This window comes from Lissotriton helveticus, chromosome 2_1 (assembly GCF_964261635.1).
Source record: "Lissotriton helveticus chromosome 2_1, aLisHel1.1, whole genome shotgun sequence".
Taxonomy (NCBI): Eukaryota; Metazoa; Chordata; class Amphibia; order Caudata; family Salamandridae; genus Lissotriton; species Lissotriton helveticus.
The window spans coordinates 452,563,833-452,589,657 of record NC_136059.1 but is presented as its reverse complement, the minus strand read 5'-3'; the positions used below and the strand labels follow the sequence as shown (position 1 = coordinate 452,589,657).

Sequence of the window (25,825 nt, the reverse complement as noted above, 5' to 3'; positions counted from 1 at the left end):
TACCTGGGGTCTTGCTTGACGATATTGGATATTTCCGTTTACTACTTTGCATTAACTGCCACTTATAATGCCACTTCTGTACGCTCCCTGTGCAATGTATAGCTGTAACCTTAATCACACTAGTGGACATTATCTCTGCCGTTGCGCTGCCAGTCAGACAACCACACACTTGCTACTCAACTGGTTACTAGCTGTTGCAGATTTATGGCTGGTGCACATCCCCGGCTTGATATTTGCGGCTATCTGTGTCCTACTGTACTACAGGAGTGTTCCACAAATGCCTAGAGCTGCTGCCTTTTCTGACACAATGGATGCCAATCACTCTAAAAAAGATACAACCTTGAGAGATATGCTAAGTAAACCACCTCCTAAAAAATCTGAACAACGCCTGACTACCCCTCCTGTGACCTCATCACTCACATCAGACACTGATGCAGACACTCAAGCTTCTGTTACCCGCTCATTCCTGGAGACTCTCTTCGGTGCCCAGAGAGACTAAATTGTGACTCTTAAGAAAGATATAGCGATGGACGTCAAAGACATCAAACAGGATTTGACTGTAATGGGAAAGAGGTTGAATACATTGGAGAGAGCGAGCAACCAGCGGGTGGACTCAATACACATCAACCAAAACTGTTGGGACTGTGTGATAAGAACAAAGACTTATACTACTGCTTGGAAGATTTGGAAAATAAGTCGCACCAATCCAATATACGTATTAAAGGCGTACCCATGCCAGTCGACTCTGGACAACTGGAGGTCTATGTGGTTCGCCTCTTCCGCCATGTAGCATTGGCACTGGTGGATTAAGAAATTGCTCTGGAATGCACACACAAGTTGGGCTGTCCCGCCAGGACCCCTTGTGCACCCTCAAGATATTTTAACATGCTTCCATTCCTACAAACAAAAGGACATTATCATGGTGGCTTCAAGAGACAAAACTGTTACTACCTTTGAAGACACAATGGTGGGAATTTTTTCAGGGCTTATCTCCCATTACTCTTCAGAGACCCAGGGCCCAACGTCCGGCCATTACCTTCCTTTGAGAGAAGGGAGTGCTCTATCGCTGGGGCCATTCCTTCAGGCTCATCTTTATTTGGAATAAAGAAACACATGGGGTACACTCCCTTGAGGAGGCCCAATTCCTACTCTGCTTTACTATCTCTTCAGAGGAGGAGACCCACTCTTGTGGTACACTTACACTGCCTCTCCCATTGCCGAAACCACGCCATCAACGGCAAACTAGAACAGGGTCTGTAGCCAAACCCACTGAATTCGAAAGCCAGAGGGAACGGGCAGTATTGCTCAAGCATTTCCAGCACCGGAGGAATGCTTCTGAATCCGAATATGATTGACTGCTATAGCAAAATGCTGTTACTGAAGGGCACTTATACATCTTATGACTTGTGTTTCCCCTCATAAGATGACCTCCGGAGTCCTACTGTGGCACAAAAGCTAATTGTCCTTCATATGACAGAGCTTCACTTTCCACATAATTCGACTATTGAGATGTCTACATGCCACAGATTTGAATCCCCACTGTTTGGTATAGTTAGCTCCCAGGCGAGGGAACACAGTTGTTACGTTGTGCTGTTAACTTCTATGTATCTCCTTCCCCCCACACCATACTCTTAAGTACTACTACTATATCCACGGTGTTAGAAACGAGGTAGCTTGGCGCGGAGCGGGTGGGCTAACCACTAGGGCAATGTGTAAAGCATCTGCGCAGTCCACACTCACAGGCGACACACCACGCACACTACAAAAGAGACTCCACACCAGGTTGTGTATTAGGAAAACACATTAGAGTCAGAAACACAGGCACATATAACACTGTACCAACTGTCACCAGGTAGAAGTTCACAGGGGATTACATACAGGGCAGCGCCAAACAGGCTGCTGCCAGAACCATCAGTAGTAAAGGTGTTAACAGCCAGAACCTACTGGCGAGTCCATGAACTTAGCAATGTCCCTTTTACCATAAATCAACGTAGGCATAACCAGATGAACATTCGAGGCATCCTCATTAACACGGGTGCATTACTTCATAGATCACCCTTCGACCTAACCCCCCCTATCAGGTAAAAGCACATTATGCAGAAAGCCAGCGATGTACCTTAGGGGTAAAACATTAGGCATATAAACACATTATGCATCTTAACAGCAGGGCAAACATGGGAGCACCTAGAACATCATACCCTGACGTTGGGCATCCTCATGTTCATCAATCACCTCCTGCATTAGGCATCAACATGTACATTAGGCATCCTCAGTAGCATGAAGGATTAAGCAGGAACATATGAGATCAGGCGTAACCTAAAACATCCTATTAGGCATCTCATTAGTATAAACACCATTAATAGTGGGCATAACCCTAAAACATCATGGTAATAACGTTAGACATCATCGCATTAGACACATTGTGCATGACATTAGCCATTATCACCTGCATAAATCACATCATGCAGTACATTGGGCCTAATCATATTAGCATTGGGCATAAGTCCTCAGCACATGTTCATTAGGCATAAAGTCAGCAGCGTAAATCCCTCAAGGAAAAGCTGCACACATTACCCCTGCCCCCAATGCTGTAGATTAGCCCTTGGTGCCACTGCGCCGGGGAAGCCCCACTCTGGGACTCCCAAAGAAGGATTGCCTCCACGTTGCAACTGCCCACTGGCCGGCGGGGCAGTTGTGCGGAATAATGTCAGCACTGTTACGTTGGAGTCCCCCGTCTGGGATTTTAAGATTGGAAATGCCCAAAACACTGCAACTTCCCGCTCTTGTGCGGCGCAGCTGTGCACAATGAGGCCCACCAGTCACTGGCCAAGTTGGAGTCCCTCTTCTGGGACTTTAGAACTCAGGAATGCCTCCCGTTGCGGCTGCCCGCAAATGCAGTGCAGCCGTGACCAAAAATAAGCGCTGGCAAGCGGCAGATTGGAACCCCCCTCTGGGACTCTGAAAGTAAAAATGGCCCAAAGCATGGCATCTGCCCGCTTCTGCGGCGCGGCTGTGGAAATGCCACCTGGCACCACCGTGCCGCCAGAGCCCCCACTGGGACTCTAAAGTCCAAAGAAAATGCCCAACCGTTGCAGCGGCCCGCAGGTGCGGCCCCACTGGGGGGAAATAGGCACAACGGGGCACCCCGACCCTAGACTTGCAGGCCCCACTCACCGGCAGTCAGGGGCCTCTTGCTGCAACCGGCTCACCTTTTCTGCTGCTTTTATGGACATGCGGGGCTCTCCTCTCCAACACGGGAGCCCTGCCAGCAGCAGCACCTTTCCAGCGGCTTCTCTCGACGGCAGGGGCACGAGCCGATGGGGTGGGCTCCCGCTCCGGTTTCAAAGTAAGCAAAGTTGCGGGGCTCTCCTGGCGGCGACACGCAGGGCTCCCACCGGCACATGTGGGCCCCGCCTTCCTTACCTCCGATCCACCTGGCTTCCGTAGATGCTCCTTCCGGCCCTGCCCACACCAGGCACGGGCGCCAGCTTCGGTTCTTGGTGCTCTTGGGCGGTTCAGGCTGCAGTGGTGAAGTGTGGGGTGGGCACGCGCTTTCAAATAAAACTATTACGGGGTGGGCACCCGCATGAATGCACACAACGCGGGGTAGGCTCCCGTTATGATGAAGGGTAAAGCGAGGTGGGCTCCTGCCCAAAGTCGGCAAGACGCAGGGTAGGCTCCCACTGTATTTTAAAAGAGGCAGTTCTCCCTGGCAGCACGCGAGGTGGGCACCCTCTGTTTAAATATGCAAAAATACGGCAACGCAGGGTGGGGCCCCGCTCTGCTGCAAAAACGGCCACAATGCGGAGGAATTTAAATATAGCGCACAACGGGCGCTAGGAAGCACCAAAAGCTTCAGGGATGAAAGGATAGCGCTCCCCTTCTGGCAATCAAGACAATAGGGCCCACAAGACGCTAGTGTGCAGGCAGGGAAGCAATCAATCAATCAATCAATCAATACATTTGTAAAGCGCGCTACTCACCCGCGAGGGTCTCAAGGCGCTGAGGGGGGGGGGGGGCGCTACTGCTCAAATAGCCAGGTCTTGAGGTGTTTCCTGAAGGTGAGATGGTCCTGGGTCAGCCGTAGGTGTGCATGGAGGGAGTTCCATGTCTTGGCGGCCAGGTAGGAGAATGATCTTCCTCTCGTGGTGGTTCTGCGGATCCGTGGGACGGTGGTGACGGCGAGGCTGGCGGAGCGGAGCTGGCGGGGGGAAGGTGTAGAGTACCCTGTCACTTCGAGCACTAGACCGCCAACCCACCTCTGGCAGGCAGGCAGGCACAAAGCACACCAAAATGGCGACTGTGGAAAGTGACACTTCCAAAACAGTGTAAATCAACCTGCGTACACCATTGCGCAGCATTTATTATTTTCCCTTCAACCACACCAAACCTACATATTTATTGTGTTTTATTAAACCACCAATTTCATGTTAGGAAAAAACTAGGGGGAAGGCAAAAAAGTTCCGGGATGACCCTGCAAGCAGGGCCAAGTCCAACACAAGGCATAGGCTGGAGGGTGTACATCATTTGCTCTGTGATCACTCCTATTGGTAGGCCATATATAATGACTACCCGTTACATGCTTAAAATACTTAGTCTCAATGTCCGATACCCTAATGCCCCTGTGAAGCATTTAGTTCTTCTTTCCATAATCAGAGATTCCAAATAAGATCTCCTACAGGAGACCCACGTCATAAGAAAGAGTGAAATCGAATGCGCTCTTGTTGGTTTGATCGCCAGTTTTTTTTCTCCGGCTCACACAAGCGAGCTGGTGTTGCAGTCGTACTGCCTACTCATTTCCTCTGCAGGGTGCTCCAAACACAAGCCGAGAATACGAGCAGATTACTTTTGCTTCGTATCTCTCTACAGTCCACTACATTCACAATAGCCACAGTATATGCCCCCTGTGACCACCAGGAATCCTTTATACTAGATGCTGTAGGTTGGGTGATGACATCCCCAGGACAGATCAGCTCAAAGAGTGGGACTAACTGAAGCATTTACAATGACAGGTCTCCAGTGGTTAACTGATATGGGGCTTGTAGATGTCTGGTGTTCGGACCCCATCCCCCCCAGGCCCCATCCCAATGGAAAGGGCTTATACCTATTATTCCGCTGTCCATCAAACATATAGCAGAATAGAATTCTTGCTTCCATCTCCCAGCCTGACATCGACAATAACGGACGTTGGAATAGAGTCTGCTGCACTACCTGCCCACTTGCCTATCACCATAATTTTTTGCATTCCTTCCAATACCCCAGATTAGCGCCTGGCACCTGAATCCCAAGGTGCTTCAATGCGACTCAACGTGCACCGAAGTTGACAAGTCAATAGCCATGTTCCTTGAATTTAATGACACCTCCGACATTGCACTTCTCTGGATTTTCTGAAAGCAACTCTACAGGGTACTTTTATAGGCATTTCAGCTAAACACAATAGGGACCGTCGAGAGATAAGAGATACCAATTAGAAAACCTGTTAAAGGAAGTAGAGGCTCCCATAGGGTAAGATGGCAACTGACAGTGGCTTGCAAGGACCTTAAAAATCTGAATTTAGATGGAGTGGAATATGGGCCTCTACGTATTAAGCAGCGCTACTACGTATGGGTTAAAAAGGCAGGGCGCCTCCTAGCGCTTCATCTACGGTTACAAACTCTTAGAGAATTATTGAACTGGAACGACTTTAGGGCGACAGGGTCTATCAGGACTCACAAATGGCATAAGAATTCAAACACTTTTATTCTACACTGTACACTGCGGAGACGCTTTACTTAGACTCTGCCCAGTGGTACCTCGACACCCTACAAATGGAACGAGTTCCCTCCATCAACTCCACAAGGATGGAAAGAGACATCCAACTAGAGGAAGCACTGACAGCGATACCCCTGTTGAAACCTGGAAAAGCATCTGGCCAGGATGGCTACACAGCTGATTTCCATAAAACTTTTTCCCCAGGTTAGCCCCCATACTCAATTGCCTCTTTAATTTCTTCGCAAAAAACACAGTTGATGGACAGAATGTAGAACAATGTCATACATTCACCCCAGTACAAGGATCGGGGCCTAAATCCATCGCTTTTTTGCACTCCACACCACCCTGGGTCAGACACTGGCTATATGCAAATCAGCTCTGACCCTGTGCCTCATGGGAACAGTCCAGTCCGAACTACCAAGCCATGTCTTTCCCAGACCGGAATCAAGCATCCAAGGACCGGTTTCTGGCTATCAGCCTTCATCAGCCTGGATAGCTTGACTCCAGTGGTGTGGAGAGCCTGGGACTCACGTCTGAGCATACCCAGCCCACTCGGGGTGAAAATTGCAAAAAACACAGTTGATGGACAGAATGTAGAACAATGTCATACATTCACCCCAGTACAAGAATCTAGGCCTAAATCCATCGTTTTTTTGCACTCCACATCACCCTGGGTTAGACACTGGATATATGCAAATCCGCTCTGACCCTGTGCCTCATGGGAACAGTCCAGTCCGAACTACCAAGCCGTGTCTTTCCCAGACCGGAATCAAGCATCCAAGGACCAGTTTCTGGCTATCAGCCTTCATCAGCCTGGATAGCTTGACTCCAGTGGTGTGGAGAGCCTGGGACTCACGTCTGAGCATACCCAGCCCACTCGGGGTGAAAATTTCTAAAAACACAGTTGATGGACAGAATGTAGAACAATGTCATACATTCACCCCAGTACAAGGATCTGGGCCTAAATCCATCGTTTTTTTGCACTCCACACCACCCTGGGTTAGACACTGGCTATATGCAAATCGGCTCTGACCCTGTGCCTCATGGGAACAGCCCAGTCCGAACTACCAAGCCATGTCTTTCCCAGACCGGAATCAAGCATCCAAGGACCGGTTTCTGGCTATCAGCCTTCATCAGCCTGGATAGCTTGACTCCAGTGGTGTGGAGAGCCTGGGACTCACGTCTGAGCATACCCAACCCACTCGGAGTGAAAATTGCAAAAAACACAGTTGATGGACAGAATGTAGAACAATGTCATACATTCACCCCAGTACAAGGATCTAGGCCTAAATCCATCGTTTTTTTGCACTCCACACCACCCTGGGTTAGACACTGGATATATGCAAATCCGCTCTGACCCTGTGCCTCATGAGAACAGTCCAGTCCGAACTACCAAGCCGTGTCTTTCCCAGACCGGAATCAAGCATCCAAGGACCGGTTTCTGGCTATCAGCCTTCATCAGCCTGGATAGCTTGACTCCAGTGGTGTGGAGAGCCTGGGACTCACGTCTGAGCATACCCAGCCCACTCGGGGTGAAAATTTCAAAAAACACAGTTGATGGACAGAATGTAGAACAATGTCATACATTCACCCCAGTACAAGGATCTGGGCCTAAATCCATCGTTTTTTTTGCACTCCACACCACCCTGGGTTAGACACTGGCTATATGCAAATCGGCTCTGACCCTGTGCCTCATGGGAACAGTCCAGTCCGAACTACCAAGCCGTGTCTTTCCCAGACCGGAATCAAGCATCCAAGGACTGGTTTCTGGCTATCAGCCTTCATCAGCCTGGATAGCTTGACTCCAGTGGTGTGGAGAGCCTGGGACTCACGTCTGAGCATACCCAGCCCACTCGGGGTGAAAATTTCTAAAAACACAGTTGATGGACAGAATGTAGAACAATGTCATACATTCACCCCAGTACAAGGATCTGGGCCTAAATCCATCGTTTTTTTTGCACTCCACACCACCCTGGGTTAGACACTGGCTATATGCAAATCGGCTCTGACCCTGTGCCTCATGGGAACAGTCCAGTCCGAACTACCAAGCCGTGTCTTTCCCAGACCGGAATCAAGCATCCAAGGACCGGTTTCTGGCTATCAGCCTTCATCAGCCTGGATAGCTTGACTCCAGTGGTGTGGAGAGCCTGGGACTCACGTCTGAGCATACCCAACCCACTCTGGGTGAAAATTGCAAAAAACACAGTTGATGGACAGAATGTAGAACAATGTCATACATTCACCCCAGTACAAGGATCTAGGCCTAAATCCATCGTTTTTTTGCACTCCACACCACCCTGGGTTAGACACTGGATATATGCAAATCCGCTCTGACCCTGTGCCTCATGGGAACAGTCCAGTCCGAACTACCAAGCCGTGTCTTTCCCAGACCGGAATCAAGCATCCAAGGACCGGTTTCTGGCTATCAGCCTTCATCAGCCTGGATAGCTTGACTCCAGTGGTGTGGAGAGCCTGGGACTCACGTCTGAGCATACCCAGCCCACTCGGGGTGAAAATTTCAAAAAACACAGTTGATGGACAGAATGTAGAACAATGTCATACATTCACCCCAGTACAAGGATCTGGGCCTAAATCCATCGGTTTTTTTGCACTCCACACCACCCTGGGTTAGACACTGGCTATATGCAAATCGGCTCTGACCCTGTGCCTCATGGGAACAGTCCAGTCCGAACTACCAAGCCGTGTCTTTCCCAGACCGGAATCAAGCATCCAAGGACCGGTTTCTGGCTATCAGCCTTCATCAGCCTGGATAGCTTGACTCCAGTGTTGTGGAGAGCCTGGGACTCACGTCTGAGCATACCCAGCCCACTCGGGGTGAAAATTGCAAAAAACACAGTTGATGGACAGAATGTAGAACAATGTCATACATTCACCCCAGTACAAGGATCTGGGCCTAAATCCATCGTTTCTTTGCACTCCACACCACCCTGGGTTAGACACTGGCTATATGCAAATCAGCTCTGACCCTGTGCCTCATGTTATGTTATGTTATGTTATGTTATGTTATGTTACACATATTTGTATTGCGCACAGCTGCCCCAGCTAAGGGGCGTCCTGGCGCATGGCAGGAAATATGCAACACCTACAGGGAACACAACAGGTAAAAGCAAGGAAGTTTATTAAAACAGAAAGGTTTTTAAAGCTTTACGAAAAGCTAAAAGATCATCTAATAACCGCAATTCAACAGGGAGGGAATTCCAAAGCTCGGCTGCTCTGACCCGGAAGGATCGGCCACCAACCCGACACAGCCTGTATCGAGGGATCACGGCGAGAGCTTGGCCCCCAGATCTCAGGTAGGTACATACCAGGACAGAAGATCTGCAAGGATTTGAGGACCCCCTCCCCTCAGAATCTTAAACGCCAGACACAGCACTTTAAACTGAATTCTTGCCCTGATAGGCAGCCAGTGCAGTGATCTCAGTGTGCCGGAGACAGAACTCGTTCGAGGTAAGCCAACAATGGCTCTCGCCGCGGCGTTCTGAACGCGTTGGAGGCGGGTGATCTCAGCCAAATTGGTCCCTACCAGGAGAGAGCTTGCATAGTCCAGGCGAGATAACACAGTAGCCTGGACTATCAGCTGCCTGGTACGATGGTCAAAGAACTTCAGAATGGGACGCAGCGACCGCAAGATGCCAAAACAGCAGGCCGCGATTTTCTTCGAATGGCCCACAAAACTGAGAGCGGGGTCCATCCATACTCCCAAGTTCTTTAGTTCAGTGACCGGACAGGGGACCGGCCCCAATTCAGCAGGCCACCACCTGTCCCCCCACAGTTCCGCCCTCCTACCGACGATCATGATCTCTGTTTTCTTAGCGTTGAGCTGGAGACAGTTGTTCTTCATCCAGCTTGCCACCGCCCTGAGTCCACTCTGAAACCTGGGGGCATCCCGGTCCGCATCACCGCTGATCGTAACCGCTAGCTGAGTGTTGTCAGCATATGAGACCATAGTCATGTCCCATTGCTTGACGACCTCAGCCAGCGGTCTCACGTAAAGATTGAACAGCGTGGGACTCAGCGAGGAGCCTTGCGGGACCCCCTGTTTCAGAGGATGGAATTGGGACTGGAACGGTGGCAGGGCAACGCTAAAGAAACGATCATCAAGGAAGGACCGGAACCACTGGAGGGCCGGGCCGCCCAGCCCAATCTCCTCCAGGCGATGCAACAGGATGGGATGAGAAACAGTGTCAAACGCGGCGCTCAGGTCTAATAAAACGAGCGCCGCTGTCTGCCCCGCATCCATCACCGTGCGAAGATGTTCCGCCATGGAGAGAAGGGCGGTCTCCGTGCTGTGACCAGCACGGAAGCCGTTCTGGGTGGGGTCCAAGATGTTAGCCTGGATGAGGTGGGCCGAAAGAACTTTGTTGACATGGGCCTCCAATACTTTGGTTGGCCAAGGGAGCAGGGAAATAGGCCGATAATTTTCTGGCTTATCTGGGTCCAGTGAGGGTTTCTTTAAGATGGGAGAAACCACCGCCCGCTTCCAGCTAAGGGGAACCGTGCCGGACTCCAACGAGAGGTTGATCAAGGAGTGTACCACGGTCCGTCCCACGAATGACTGCTCTCTAAAAAGAGTCGAACTAAGCGGGTCAGCGGGGGACCCCGATTTAACCTGCTTTGCCAGGATGTCAAACCCTTCAGATGTCAACGGGGGCAACGCGTGCAGAACGGTATCTCCATAGATGTTAATCGGAGACTCCACTGGAGGCCCTGTAGAAGGGAAGGTCTTATAGATGTTTTGGACCTTATCCTGAAAAAACACAGCAAGGGCCTCACAGTGAGCGGTTGAGCCAGACGTCGGAGCACAGGGTCGTTTAGCTAAAAGATCCTTCAACAATTTAAAGATGGTTTTAGAGGGGTTGGAGCTGTTGCCAACTTCGGCAGTATAGTAGATTGCCCGAGCTCGGCAAACAGCCCGATGGTAAGATTTGACAGAGGCGAGATAAATAACTTTTTTCCCAATATCGTACGCCTTCCGCCAAGCCCTCTCTGCTCGCCTACAGGTACCCTTGAGTGCACGTAAGGCGCCGTCGTACCACGGACTAGAGTCCCTAGAACTGATCTTACAAGCGGTAAGAGGAATAAGGGCGTCGAGCGCCTTGGAGATCCAAGCACAGAACCCATCGTAACCTGCGTCAACAGTTACAAAAGGATCTAATGGCTCCGCGACGAGGACACGATGAAAGTCCTCCAGCCGTAGTTTACTCCAATGCCGCCTTACGACCAGTTTTGCGGGGGGGATAATGATCCTTCCCGGCAAGGGGATACAGATGGCAACCAAAGAATGGTCTGTCCAGCCAAGGGGTGAGACGGCAGTGACAGAAGCATCTGCCAAGTTGGTGAAAAAAGGATCTAAAGTGTGGCCACCGGTGTGAGTGGACTGTCGAACCAATTGCACCAGCTGAAGGGCCTCCAAGTCCGCAAGAATGCCACTGACCGTAGGGATGTTAGGTTTATCGAAATGTAGGTTAAGGTCCCCCAAGATAGAGAAATTGGGACAGCCTACCACCAAGGAGCTGACCACATCGGGAAAGGCAGCTCTAAACGCCACTTCGCTCCCTGGGGGGACGATAAACCACCATCCCCGAGAGTGAAAAATGTGGGGTGACTAGAATCTTAAACACCGCACTTTCACATCCCGCAATGGTCCGGGCCGACCAGCTGCAGGTAAAGCTGGATCGAATAGCAAGAGCAATACCCCCTCCCCTAGTAGATCGATTAAGGGTAAAGACAGAAAAGTCAGAGGGGAAAGCCAGATTGATAATGGCCGCATCGTCATCCTTCAGCCACGTCTCTGTGATGGCCACGATGTCCGGGGCCTCATCCTGTAACAGGTCATGCACGGCCTGGTGATGTAGCACCAGAGACCTGGCATTGAGACTGAAGATGCGGAGGGCATGCTCAGGGCGATTGCTACAAAGATCCGCCACCAGGTTAGTATGTACAATGGAGGTAGGATGATCCAAAGTCCACCGGCAGCAGGCACAATGGTAGGGGCCAGCTAAAGGATGTATAGGGGGAAGGCTGCAACTTACAGTCCGACGTCCCATGTCCCACAGAGTTTCGCTAGAGTACACCAACATGGCTGGGATCGGCAGCCCCCACACCGCACTAGCAGGGCCTGGCCCGAGTCCTGCTCGTCCTTAGCGCGGACGGGCAGGACTCAGGCACGACTCCGGCTAAGCGACGGCGTCCCGCTGCGCGTTCCCGCTGCGCGTTCCCGCTGCGCGGAGAGGACGACTTTAAATAGGCGTTCCCTGGAGCCGAGCGAGCGTCAATACGCTCCAAGATGGCGCCCGCCAAAAGCGCCAAAGCCCCAATCCAAGATGGCGCCTACATCAGAAGAACTGGACCACCCTCGGGACCCGGACCCGCCAAAGCGGCGGTGCGTTTTGCTTTTAAATGCGGTAAGAGGGATGTGGGAACTCTTTACCAAGGTCCTGCAGAAAGCAGAGAAAAAAATAAAATAAACGCTGGCATACACCAACAAAAATAGGAAATTTAAAAACAGAGCGCTCGTAGCAGCGCGCTAAAACCAGAAGGTAGAAGCAGTACCTGACCGCCGTCGAAGTGACCGAGTCCGCCTTAAATAGGCGTTCCCTGGAGCCGAGCGAGCGTCAATACGCTCCAAGATGGCGCCCGCCAAAAGCGCCAAAGCCCCAATCCAAGATGGCGCCTACATCAGAAGAACTGGACCACCCTCGGGACCCGGACCCGCCAAAGCGGCGGTGCGTTTTGCTTTTAAATGCGGTAAGAGGGATGTGGGAACTCTTTACCAAGGTCCTGCAGAAAGCAGAGAAAAAATAAAATAAACGCTGGCATACACCAACAAAAATAGGAAATTTAAAAACAGAGCGCTCGTAGCAGCGCGCTAAAACCAGAAGGTAGAAGCAGTACCTGAGTTCCTTCATGGGAACAGTCCAGTCCGAACTACCAAGCCATGTCTTTCCCAGACCGGAATCAAGCATCCAAGGACCGGTTGCTGGCTATCAGCCTACATCAGCCTGGATAGCTTGACTCCAGTGGTGTGGAGAGCCTGGGACTCATGTCTGAGCATACCCAGCCCACTCGGGGTGAAAATTGAAAAAAACACAGTTGATGGACAGAATGTAGAACAATGTCATACATTCACCCCAGTACAAGGATCTGGGCCTAAATCCATCGTTTCTTTGCACTCCACACCACCCTGGGTTAGACACTGGCTATATGCAAATCAGCTCTGACCCTGTGCCTCATGGGAACAGTCCAGTCCGAACTACCAAGCCATGTCTTTCCCAGACCGGAATCAAGCATCCAAGGACCGGTTTCTGGCTATCAGCCTGGATAGCTTGACTCCAGTGGTGTGGATAGCCTGGGACTCATGTCTGAGCATACCCAGCCCATTCAGGGTGAAAATTGCATAAAACAAAGTTGATGGACAGAATGTAGAACAATGTCATACATTCACCCCAGTACAAGGATCTGGGCCTAAATCCATCGTTTTTTTGCACTCCACACCACCCTGGGTTAGACACTGGCTATATGCAAATCAGCTCTGACCCTGTGCCTCATGAAACCGGTCCTTGGATGCTTGTTTCCAGTCCAGGGAGGACCTGGCTTAGCAGTTCGGGCTGGGCTGTTCCCATGGGACACAGGGTCAAGACTGATTTGCATATAGCTGGGTTCAAACTGGAAAGGCACGGTGAGCAAAAAAACGATGGATTTAGGCCCAGATCTCTGTACTGGGGTGAATGTATGAGATTGTTCTGCATTCTGTCCATCACCTGTTGTTTTGCATTTGTCACCCCGAGTGGGACGGGTATGCTCAGACGCGAGTCCCGTGCTCCCCATGCCACTGGAATCAAGCTATCCAGGCTGAAGAGGGCTGAAAGACCGAAACTGGTCCTTGGATGCTTGTTTCCAGTCCAGGGAGGACCTGGCTTAGCAGTTCGGGCTGGACTGTTCCCATGGGGCACAGGGTCTAAACTGATTTGCATATAGCTGGGTTCAAACTGGAAAGGCACGGTGAGCAAAACAACTGAGCAAAAAAACGATGGATTTAGGCCCAGATCTCTGTACTGGGGTGAATGTATGAGATTGTTCTGCATTCTGTCCATCACCTGTTGTTTTGCATTTGTCACCCCGAGTGGGACGGGTATGCTCAGACGTGAGTCCCGTGCTCTCCATGCCACTGGTATCAAGCTATCCATGCTGAAGAGGGCTGAAAGCCCGAAACCGATCCTTGGATGCTTGTTTCCAGTCCAGGGAGGACCTGGCTTAGCAGTTCGGGCTGGACTGTTACCATGGGGCACAGGGTCAAGACTTATTTACATATAGCTGAGTCCAAACTGGAAAGGCACGGTGAGCAAAAAAACGATGGATTTAGGCCCAGATCTCTGTACTGGGGTGAATGTATGAGATTGTTCTGCATTCTGTCCATCACCTGTTGTTGTTGTTTTGTCTTTAATTTCTTCAGCACATCAGAAACCCTCACCGACACGATGAGGAATGCTATTATCGCAGTCATCCCTAAACCCGGCAAGGACCCCAAATTTTGTGCATCCTATCACCTCATTTCTTTACTAAACATAGATGCCAAGATTTACCCAGTTGTTCTGGTGGCGCGCCTAACCCCCTATATGCAAGGCCTAGTAGACCCGGATCAGGCAGGTTTTATTCCCAAGCAAGGGTGTTATGATTACACCAAAGGCATTTGCCACCTTATCGATAAGTATCACTGCTCCCATACGCCAGCTCTTCTACTCTCAGTCGAAGATGAAAAAGCATTTGACTGGGTTCATTAGCCATATGTTCGCCTGGTCCTCGATAGGACCAGTCTTTGGTACAGCTTTCAAAAATGGGTGTGATGTAGTTACACCGACCCTATGGCACGAGTTAAGGTTAATGGGGTGCTGTTGAACCCTTTCACTATTGCACTAGGCATGGCTGCCCCCTCTCATTACATCTCTTTGCGCTGTATATGGAGCTGTTTGCAGAGAAGATAAGGGGCAACCCTCAAATAGCAGGTGTTCATATGTGGGGGCAGGGAACATAAGCTGGCTATGTATACTGACGACGTGATGATTGCAACCACTCACCTATCTTCCTCAGCTGATGCAAGAATTAGACATTTTTGGGCGGGTATCTGGTTTTAAGGTCAATTTTCAGAAAACACAGTTACTGGGCCTTACTATCACATAGACATCCAGAGCTCCGGTTGAACGCCAATTCCCCATCCTTTGGGCTACACAAAGGGTCCCAAACTTAGGCATCCATATTTACTCCACTCTCGAAACCACAGTGGAGCGTAACTATGAATCACTCTTGTCCGTAACTAGAACTGATTTGCAGTCTTGGAAGGGAGGCTCCCTCTCTTGGCTGGGAAAACTGTCCGCTATTAAAATGACTCTCCTACCTAAAATACTATATGTAATGCGGACACTGCCACTTCAACAACCCCCACATGTGCTTGACTGAATGCAACAACTCATAGGGTCTTACATTTGGGACGGCAAAAGGGCTCTTATGGTGAAGAAACAAGCCTATCGGCCCATGAAATAGGAAGGGTTGGGAATTCCCCACCTAGATCACGACTACCAAGCAGCGCAACTCCGCTACATGATAGAATGGTCCTGACCCAGCACTGAGAAACACTGGTGCTTTATCAACCAAGCCATATTTGATGTTCCCTTTGATCTGGTTAGATAAAGGCATGAAAGTAGTGACACAGTTTATGGCTTCGTTCGTTGGATGAGATCTGGTTTCCAGCAGGCCATGTCAGTGATTGTTCCTTGCGCGTTTTTTTGCCTTGCGGATAATTTCCATGGTATAGTCTAATTCCTGTAGGTTTTTGCTGAGGCATTCGGCTTGTTCGTCGTGGTCCATTACTTTGCTGCAGTTTCTCCTTATCCTGAGAAATTGGCCATAGGGTAGATTTTCCCAGAGTGCCTTAGGATGGTAGCTTTTGAAACTCAGCAACCTGTTGCGGTCCGTCGGGTTTTAAAAAGTTTTGGTTTGGAGCTGGCCATCATCGAGGGTGATTAGTTTGTCCAGGAAGAGGATTTCTTTTCCTGAGGTTGTCATCGTGAAGTGTAAGTGGGGATTGAGACGATTGATCCAATCATGGAACCTGGCACATGTCTCTTCCCGGCCATTCCATAGGATAAGCACATCGTTGATGTACCTCTTCCACGTGATGAGATTCTGATGGAAGGGGTTCTCATCCGTGAAGATGTGGGCAGATTCAAAATGTGAGATGCACAGACCCGCCAGACTGGGCGCGAAGGTGCTACCCATTGAGGTACCCTGTACTAGGTGGTAGGTCGTGGTCCTGTACTGGAAGACGTTGTTCTTTAGGGCGATGGTGATGCCCGACCTCCAAAGAAGCCCGCTGGATTTTTCAGGAGAAGAGTGATAAGATCGGGCTGAATGATTTTATAGAATGGAATAATGTCAGATAACAAGCTCCCCCTAGATCTAGATGGGTGGAATGACTACTCTTTGATGTCCCTGAGTGCAGTTTGCTACCTTGAGTAGATCATACAAAAAAATGACACTGAATTGTATGTATGGTAGGGCTGTGGTGAAGGGACTCTGTTCTCACACCCTCTGAGTATATTATTACTATAAGAACTAATGTAATACTGTATAAAATAGAAGGAATATGAAGACATTTCAATCACTTAATGTCTCACATCTCTTTATGTTTACCCATGAAAATAGGATTTACACATATGCATAGATTGCTTTTGAAATTGATGGCAGAAAACAACAGGGCTGTGTCTAAGGACAGGGTTTCTGAGAATAATGTCCTTTCTTGAGAATAATGTGTAGTATTCATCTATATACATACTACCTGATGGAGCGTTTAAAGATCAATAACACAAGTTTCTAATGAGTTTTTTATGAGTAGATACTTAAATCTTTTGAAAAATCAGTATTCTCAAAAAGGCACTTGTAATATTTCAACATCCAGTGTTGGAAATAGAGGAATCGCAGATGTTGAGAACCTTTTCAAAGATGGCGCTGCCTCCGTGTCGCCTCACCACGTGACCAGACTGCCTCTCGGAAGTTCCTATACGAGGCGTCCGGCCGGGAGAGACGACCGGAGAAGTAGACGAGCTCCGTGAGGCCCCGGGCGGTAAGGAGTACGGGGGAGGTAACATGAGGCTAAAAGCTAATGAGTGTCGTGCTACACTCATAAATGGGGTTACGATATTACCTGTTGTATTGCGTGTGTGTTGCTTTCAAACAATTTTTTTAAAACAGTGAGTAGAGTTTAAAATGAGATGCGTTTTCTGATACTGTGACACGCTGAAGGTGCACCTTTGTAAAGACGAGCATTACATCTGGATAATTGATAAGCAGAATTGTGCTTTCTTTTTTTTAATAATAATGATGAGCGTTATAGGCTCAGCTTCACAATTATCAGCTGGCTACAAATGTGCAATGACAATGGCAGTGCGTGGGGTGCATGGTAAAAACAGCTTCAAGGGGGGCACCAACACCGACATGTGTGGTTAAATAGGGTCCCTGTGTACAATGAGAATTTCCTTGTTCCAATAACACAGCAAAAAGCTTCCTGAACACTATAATCTCATTTTTAAATAATATATGTATCATTTTACAGATTGATATTACAGCGGAATGTTCAATCCACCGAGAGGACTCCCAGACGGAGCCTCTTGTGTGACCTAATCAGATAGAGCTGGTACGTGGAACAGTGGTTCTTTGAGGGTAAATATAAATCTTAAGATAAGTGTATCATAAGGTTCCTTGATCCAATAGGGGTTGTGAGAGAAATTGGGGTGTGTCCTTTCCTTGTTTTTACATTTTGGCAGTCCCCAGGAACAGTGAATTCTATGTCCAATACTGGTGCCTTAGTGACTTTGCTTGCCCTGAAGAATTTGCCCCAAAATTGATGTGGCAATGAAACATGTTGGCGCAGTAAGAAACAGTATGCATGATAAGCAACCGCTTTTAATTTGAAAGAGTGCACTTTTGAATAATAAAGTTGGTTCTGAGTAAAGTGCACTTTTTTCAATTTTAATCACATAGGGTCGCATTGTCGGGTCTGATTTCTTCACTTCACAGCACCATAGGTTATACTTTTCTTTTTGATTTTGACACTAATTTTATTATTTTTTGAGACTAGATGACTACCAATGATGATAAAAGTGGGCACAACTGGTGAGTACCAACCAGTGAGCTCGTTTGGTGGTGCGCACGTGAGGGGTCATCTTGTCGGTCAACACTTTTTTGAATTTTTGAGTCTTTTTTGCACTGTTTACAATTTCTTTTGTATGTTCATGTAAATATAAAAAAATGTGGTGACTGCCATTTGTAGAAACCGTTTAGCTTTAAGTGAAGGCAAAAAAACGGTTGGTAACTACCTCATGATGGATAAGAGAGGAGTATACAGCATTTACAATTTATGAATCCCTACCTCCGTTTGAAATTGTTTGGCCTAAAAAGAGGTGCCTTGCAAACAAGGTCTTTATGTTTTTTTTAATTGATTGTCGAGTGGAGAACAACCTGGTTTTTCTTCCTTCTAAAGATCCTTTTTTGTATGCACGATGGTGATGCAGGCCAGGATGAAGTCCGCTGGTGTATTGGTGGCAAGCTCAGCTTGGTTCAGTAGTTTCCCTATCGATTGTAGCATCCTGGGAAATATTCGTGTAGAGAGCTTCTACATCAAGGGTAACCAGTAGCTCAATTGGTCTGGTGTTTTCTTCATTGATTTCTTGGATCAGGTTCAGGACTTCCCGGGTGTCTTTCAGGTAGGCGGGGAGAATCTTATACAGATAACTGTGCAATTGGACAAGCCTACATTTAGATGAATATATTGTTCTATACTTTGCAAAAAAGCCTTGAGGAAGCCCGCCAAGGGCAAAACGCACGTCGGCTGTGGAGCATTGTGTTTGTTAAAAAAGAAATATAATCTGAACTTTCTACACCACGTGATTTTCTTGGACTGGAAAAGAGTATTCCCACAAGATTGTGAATTGAGAGAAAAATAGTGCTTACTTCACAGAGGAGGAAAGTTACTATACTTGATGTGCGCTGGTGTTTTTGTGTATATTAATTTGACAATCTGACACGTTGTTCGTGGGCGGAAAGTCTTCTTTGGTGCTTGAGGTGGATAAGTATCCAACACCATTGCTGCGCTCAATATTAGAATCTGCAAACAAGACATTTGGAAGAGTTACTGCTATAACCAGGGGGCATGATTTGATGTGCAGATCTATAATAGAAAATCCACCTTCCTTGTTTGTTATAGCATCTAGCTCCGTCTGCAGTCTCTATTTCTATGACATGTGTTTGCTATCTGGGTTTGGCTAGCTTTGAGACTAGTGAGCGCCCCGGCATCCCGTCCTCCCCATACGACCTTGCTTTCCATCTTCATGACATATGCAGCATCTCCTGCTCAGCTGTGTTGGTGTATTCTGTGTGGCATTCTCTCATTTCCACCAGAAGCTTGTGGTCTGGGCTCTGGGCTCTGGGCATACTGTTGGTCTAGTGTTTTCCGTCTATTCTCTGTTGTCCAGCCACGTGCACAGCGACTTCAGGACCCCTGCGTGCGCTCATACGCTTTCACTGCTTATAGTAGCTTTAGAAGCCTCCCGCAATGTCCCTGCCTCTCACGGATCTCTCATTTTCGTGGAAGTAGCATACAATCGCCTAACTACCGGCATCACATTTGCATCCTTTTTAATGGCTGGTTGTTCATTGGCAAATAAAAATAAAATTGGATTTTACAGCTGATTAAATCATACCTAAAAGGTGAGCATGCGAACCAAGATTATAGGAATTTCTTGAAAAAAATCACAAACTGTTCTGAGAGGAGGAGGAAAAACTTTTCTATGCCAAGATGTCTAAGCTTGAAAAGGCACTCTTGGAGGTTTTGACTCTAAAGAACCTTAAGGTCTCGACCTCTAATTTCTCTGTACTCTAAGTTTCTAGGCCTGCCCAGTATGGACGACGTAAACCAAGCGGTAAGACAAGTAATGTACAAATTGTAGGCACCTTAGTAGTGAACACTAAAATCAGTTCTTTCAAATACAGGCTAATGTGGTCAGAACATTGTGACCCAACGAGCACTCCAGCAGCTGCAGGAAATAGTGAATTCATGAAAGCAGTTTGATTTGTTTTTGTGTTTGTTAGGGCGCAGAGGTCAGAGAGAGGAATCAATTTCTCTCTCAGAAACAATGTAAAGATGGTAAAAGTTATCAGGCATGGCCAATTTTAGAAGGTGTGGTTGAATGAGGAGGAGAATAACCAGGAAGTGTGGATTTTGCTAGAGGGGTGGGTGGGTTCAGGAAAATGATGAGGAGAAGGACCATGAGCAGGAAGAGAAGAATCGTTAGGAAGAAGAGAAAGAGAACGACTAAGTGGAAAAGAAGTCCTATTTGATTGTAGACCACATTCCCTTAGCTACAGAGACACTTATTTTATAAATTATTCTTACTTTTAAAACTCTGTGAACTCTACACATACGAATCAGTAGCAAAGTGCCTGTTCTAAATATTTTAATAGGTTTAACTGGCAAACTCCAAATTCCCTATAAATCCTTTGCATAGAGCACAAAATGTACCCAGGGCCTAGAATCTAAATGCCAGTAGTGGACTTCAGCACCTATTGTGCCATCTACTATAGTGGCAGTGAAATCATGGCTTCCGGCCCACTATTGTAGCCTGACTGTAACAGTGAAAAACATGCACTGCAGCCTGTAAAGTAAACTCCTTTTGACAGGTAAAAACCAAACCTACCCTTTATATTTTGAGTCGCTCTGTATAGGCCTTGACAAGGCAGGGTGCATGGTATTCACAAGTTGGGTTTGTAGAAATGTCTAGTTAGCATGTCTTTACAGTGACTAGCCCCCAAAAGCTATTTTCAGTGTAGGAAAGCTGACTGGCCCATATAGGAATACTGTGAAGCAAGATTAAATATCAAAACTGTATCTCTGGAAAGGGGTCCACTATAAAAAATAATCAAACCACTCTTTTTAATCGTTATTAAAATCCCATTCAACGGCAAAGACTGATTTAAAAAAATATATATATTAAGGAAAAGTAACTTTTAGAAAGTTACCCTTTTATGCCAGAACTGTCAGAATACTAATGATCATAATCTGCCAGCTCTCAGCCTTGAATAGGTGTGAAAAAGGTGGTGGTTAGAGGAACATCCTGTCTCTCTGAGCGTTATGTTTGTTCTATTATGATGTTAATGAACTCGGGGGTCTTTCCATAAATTCACTTTATTTCCATGTTACACCACAAATATGTTTGAGTCTGTGTAGCGATCATTCTGATTGCCTAGATTTCAATCAGCTTCATAATAAAGCTCATCCCATCTATTAATGAGATTGTGTGTGTTTTTTGTGTGTTTGTTTTTAGGCATGGGCATGAATGACTGTGAAAAGAATCTGGTATTGTTTAGGTAGCTGGGAAATGGGCCATGCAAGATAAATAAAGAAGGAAATCTGCTAACTTGTTATTTTGGCCAGGTTGTTATATTTGTCTCATATTGGCATTAATGCACTATTGCATACATCATATTGCTACTTGCTTTATAAAACCGTTTGAAAATAACTTTCTTCTTAAAGGGCTTTTTTAACTCATCCTGTACAACTCTGCCTCGATAATACACTGGCACATCCTCCATTGAAGTTTTTTTTCTTTGAGATGTGCCTTCCCAGCTAGTCTCAACAGTAGTTTTATTCCATCTACCCATTTAACAGATATCACCCAGGGAGAAAATCTGGCATTTTATCTAGAGAAGCTTCAAAGTGTAGGTATTCCCTTTGCAAAATACCAAAATAAATATAAGCACATTAAACCCGTTAGTATAGATGCATACATGTATGCTGACATTGTTATTGTTTGCCTTTGAAACATTTCTCAAATGCTATTTTCTAGTTTGCTCCCATTTCCCATCCCAATTTGAAGACCACTACCTATTAGGGGTTTATATTACTTGTTTTATTTCCGGATTGGTTTTAAAATTCTTTGAATCCTTAAGTTCAAATGATGTAAAACGGAGCAAATATGTTTTTTTTTGTTTTGTTTTCCACCAAACCAGAAAAGCTCAGTAATTATCTAGGTTGGAAGCTTAAGCAGTTTTCCAGAAGACAATATGACCCTCCTTTTATGCGGCTCCTTCCTTTTACTGATGGAATTTCCATCCAGCTTTCACAGCTGCCTTTTTTCCTTAAAAGATATAGCATACTCTCCACAATCTAGATGCAGAGAGCTCTTTTTTTGCTTTACATGGCACATACTAACAATGTGGTTTCTTCCAGTAGATGTTTTGTTGTAACTCGTCGAGTGACGTTTCTGTTGCTCTACCTCTTATTGATTGTTGTTGTCTTACATGCTTGAGTACTTGTCTTAGACGAGCATGTGGGTGTCATGGGTGTAGACCATATACAGCGTCAGCTTTCTGATTGCAGTAAACTGCAAGACTTTCAATTGTGATTTATCACAAGCCTTTTGTGAGCGTTTTGTGTTGTGGGCCAATTCCACAGCCCATGGTAATGTTTTCCTATCCATTGTGTAGAATATTTTTGTAAAATGTCTTCCATTTGTTGTAGATGCTTACCCCACATTAACCACATCAGCGCAACCAGATTCCTGCGCTGTGCTGAACATTCTAATGAGCCAACGGGCTCATGACGGTGCACAGGCCAACTGATGCTCATGACGGAACCGTTCCGTCATGAGCATCGAAGGGGTTAATGCATCAACGTATTCTTAGTCCATCAGTCACCTTTTGAAGGGCTAGCACTCATTTGATTTGTGGACCCACAAGCTCTCTGCTTTTGTTGGCAGCTATGATGGATGTTCAGTTCTGTTCTTAGCCTTTGATGAATGTACTCACTTGTGAAGCAAAGGGAGGTAATATTATAGGAGACTATTATTATTAGCATGAACATGGTCAGCTTATGTAGAATTGATATTCCTGTCATGCTTCCTACTAATTTCAAATATTGTCTGCAATGCATTAATCTTTTAATATATTTGTTGTTGATAAGATATTGATATAATCACCACACTATCATTAAGAATGTATTTTGACCCACCCCATGTTAACTAATTTTTGTTTTTGGATCTATAGGTCAGAAAACCTACAGTTTTGCATCCCCGGCTGATTCGAAGTCTGCAGCAAACAGGGATAAATCCATCTTGAAGGTGACTGTTCGTTCTTTCTTTCTTTCTTTGTTTCTTTGTTTCTTTGTTTCTTTCTTTAATCCAAGAGAACGAAATATTAATTAAATGACCCTGAATGCTTTGCATGGTATTCTGCCCATACATGTGAATGTGGCATCGAAATACTCTGGTATTTCTTCTACGTGGTCAGTTTGTTATTAATGTTTTAGAACATATTCTAAGTATGTACCGTAACAATTACATAGTAATGTGTTCGATGTTCTTCCACAATTTTATACTTAGAGATGTATGTCTTGAAGCATATTTTTTCCATTATTAATCTGCGTTGCTTATATTTGTCCGTTTTGTTTCTTATGAATTACCATTGTTTTACTTTTGAGGGTGAGTAAGCCTGCCAATTGTTATTCAAGGTGAATTTAATACCACTTTCCACATGAACCTGGTTTTGTTGGAGGGTGCTTTCAAGATAGCCTTCTGTCACAATACTTTTTCTTTCATTGAACAAGAGGGATGATTTTTTTGAATTTGAATGTTCTATTTATAGTTGTGTTCCAATATCCCCAGTGCAACTCTTGTTTATCGTCCATCTGTTGATCCTGAATCATATTGCCTGGCAGGATGTGATGATTAGCCCTATCCTTGCTTTTCACTTACCATTATTCATTAGCGGTTTTGCTGCCCCCTACTATACGCCTAGCCTACACAACAAAACTTTGCATGTTAAAAGTACCACATGATGGTAGATAAAGAAAGCAGTCCACAATTAACACAGTGATTTGGTTAACCATCTTTGGTACTACATATGTTACAAAACTAGTTCCTGCCATCTGTAGTTTCCCTAAAAACACATCCCTTCCATACTGGTCATAGAATAGAGTACACCACACTCATGCCTTTCCGATGAATGGTAAGTCTGATTACTTAATACCTGTGGCTGCATTTTACCTCAGGTAGCACTGGTATAAAACTCGTATGCTTCAATGTTAACCCAACAACTACTTAAAAAATCAAAATCTCATAGAGTGTTCTAATTGAGTTTTTTTATTGTATTTTTGTTGAAGTTACAATGTACGCAACATACTTTTTAATCATGGACTGTCTATGGTAGGTGCCCTTTAAAACAGTAGGAATCTTACATGGATATTGTATTGTTGAAGCTAGAGTGTCGCTGAACTGATCTGGGTATTTTTATGGTGCCAGTCCTGATATCGCTCCTGCACGGTCTGCAAAGGACAGCGATTGCATTCAGCTCTTGTGTTCAGTAATGTAGTTTGTGCTGGTTAAAACCAGGTGGGGGTGTAAATGTTGGACCTTGAGTTGGTTTTTATCCCTTCCATCTGGCCTATTGTCTGAGAGCCCGATCTAGAGAGAGTTTCCAAATGCTAAAATCCTTTTTAGGGCTCGGACTCCTCCCCACTGAAAGTGAGAGGAGTTTCGAGATCCTAATGTTAAAGAAGAGAAAAAAAAGTATCTCCTAGGGCTTTGGCGAGACAAATTCCACACATTCCTTAGCGTGTTCTGTCATCTGGCCAGTGATTCGTCTTCGTTGTGTTGTCGTTTTAATAGGCTTGAAGTGATAGGGTAAATGTAGTTTTGTTCCGCCATCTTGGGCATTTTTCGTTCGTGTTCGCGCAAAGAAGTACATTAATTATAATTAGGAGCTGTCAGGGTGCCTCCGTAAGTGAATCCAGATGGCCGGGCGCGTTCACCATTCAGCAGCGCTCAGCGCGCAGCTGCTGCATGCCAGGCCGGGAAAGGGCTTCATCAGCCTCACTCATCCGGATCACAAACTCGGATCCTCACCATGATGGAACACACCCCTTGCTGATCTAAACTGTTCCAGTTCAGACTGGGCTTCCACACGCAACTCTTATTTCAAAGTTCAGGTAAGGTAAACCGAACTGCAACTCCAAGCTATATTTGTTTTTTTTGGTTTCGTAATTGAGGCCAAGACCGAACTTTGCAAAAAACACAGGCTGTGAACACATTGTGTGTGTTTTAATGTTGCACTTCGTTGTAAATCCTTGACATACCTTTTTTTGCACTTTGGCTGCAGCTTGTATAAAGAGACTCGCCATCCTAAGTGTGCAATTCATTCCTTTCTTAGTTCGTCTCACCTCCTCCCTTCTTTTCTACTCTCCCCCCGCCCCTCCTATTTTCTTGCCATCGCTGGTTGCACTCTCTCCTCTCCGCTACTAGTAATACCCGATGCAGAGTGGGGGTGCAGAGTGGCGGTGCAGAGTGGCGGTGCAGAGTGGCGGTGCAGAGTGGCGGTGCAGAGTGGCGGTGCAGAGTGGCGGTGCAGAGTGGCGGTGCGGCGGTGCAGAGTGCAGAGTGGCGGTGCAGAGTGGCGGTGCAGAGTGGCGGTGCAGAGTGGCGGTGCAGAGTGCAGAGTGGCGGTGCAGAGTGGCGGTGCAGAGTGGCGGTGCAGAGTGGCGGTGCAGAGTGCAGAGTGGCGGTGCAGAGTGGCGGTGCAGAGTGCAGAGTGGCGGTGCAGAGTGGCGGTGCAGAGTGGCGGTGCAGAGTGGCGGTGCAGAGTGGCGGTGCAGAGTGGCGGTGCAGAGTGGCGGTGCAGAGTGGCGGTGCAGAGTGGCGGTGCAGAGTGCAGAGTGGCGGTGCAGAGTGGCGGTGCAGAGTGGCGGTGCAGAGTGGCGGTGCAGAGTGGCGGCGCAGAGTGGCGGCGCAGAGTGGCGGCGCAGAGTGGCGGCGCAGAGTGGCGGCGCGGCGGTGCAGAGTGGCGGTGCAGAGTGGCGGTGCAGAGTGCAGAGTGGCGGTGCAGAGTGGCGGTGCAGAGTGCAGAGTGGCGGTGCAGAGTGGCGGTGCAGAGTGCAGAGTGGCGGTGCAGAGTGGCGGTGCAGAGTGGCGGTGCAGAGTGGCGGTGCAGAGTGGCGGTGCAGAGTGGCGGTGCA

At 47.2% G+C, this 25,825-nt stretch overlaps 1 protein-coding gene across 1 annotated transcript in view; it reads left to right on the top strand.

Moving 5' to 3' along the window:
• Positions 1-25,825, top strand: part of DHX29 (DExH-box helicase 29) — a 980,951-nt gene that overhangs the window by 37,876 nt on the left and 917,250 nt on the right. Inside the window, exon 2 of the mRNA XM_078675085.1 lies at positions 22,864-22,937. Within this exon, the coding sequence (XP_078531211.1) occupies positions 22,864-22,937 (74 nt within the window). The remainder of the gene's footprint in view (positions 1-22,863; positions 22,938-25,825) is intronic.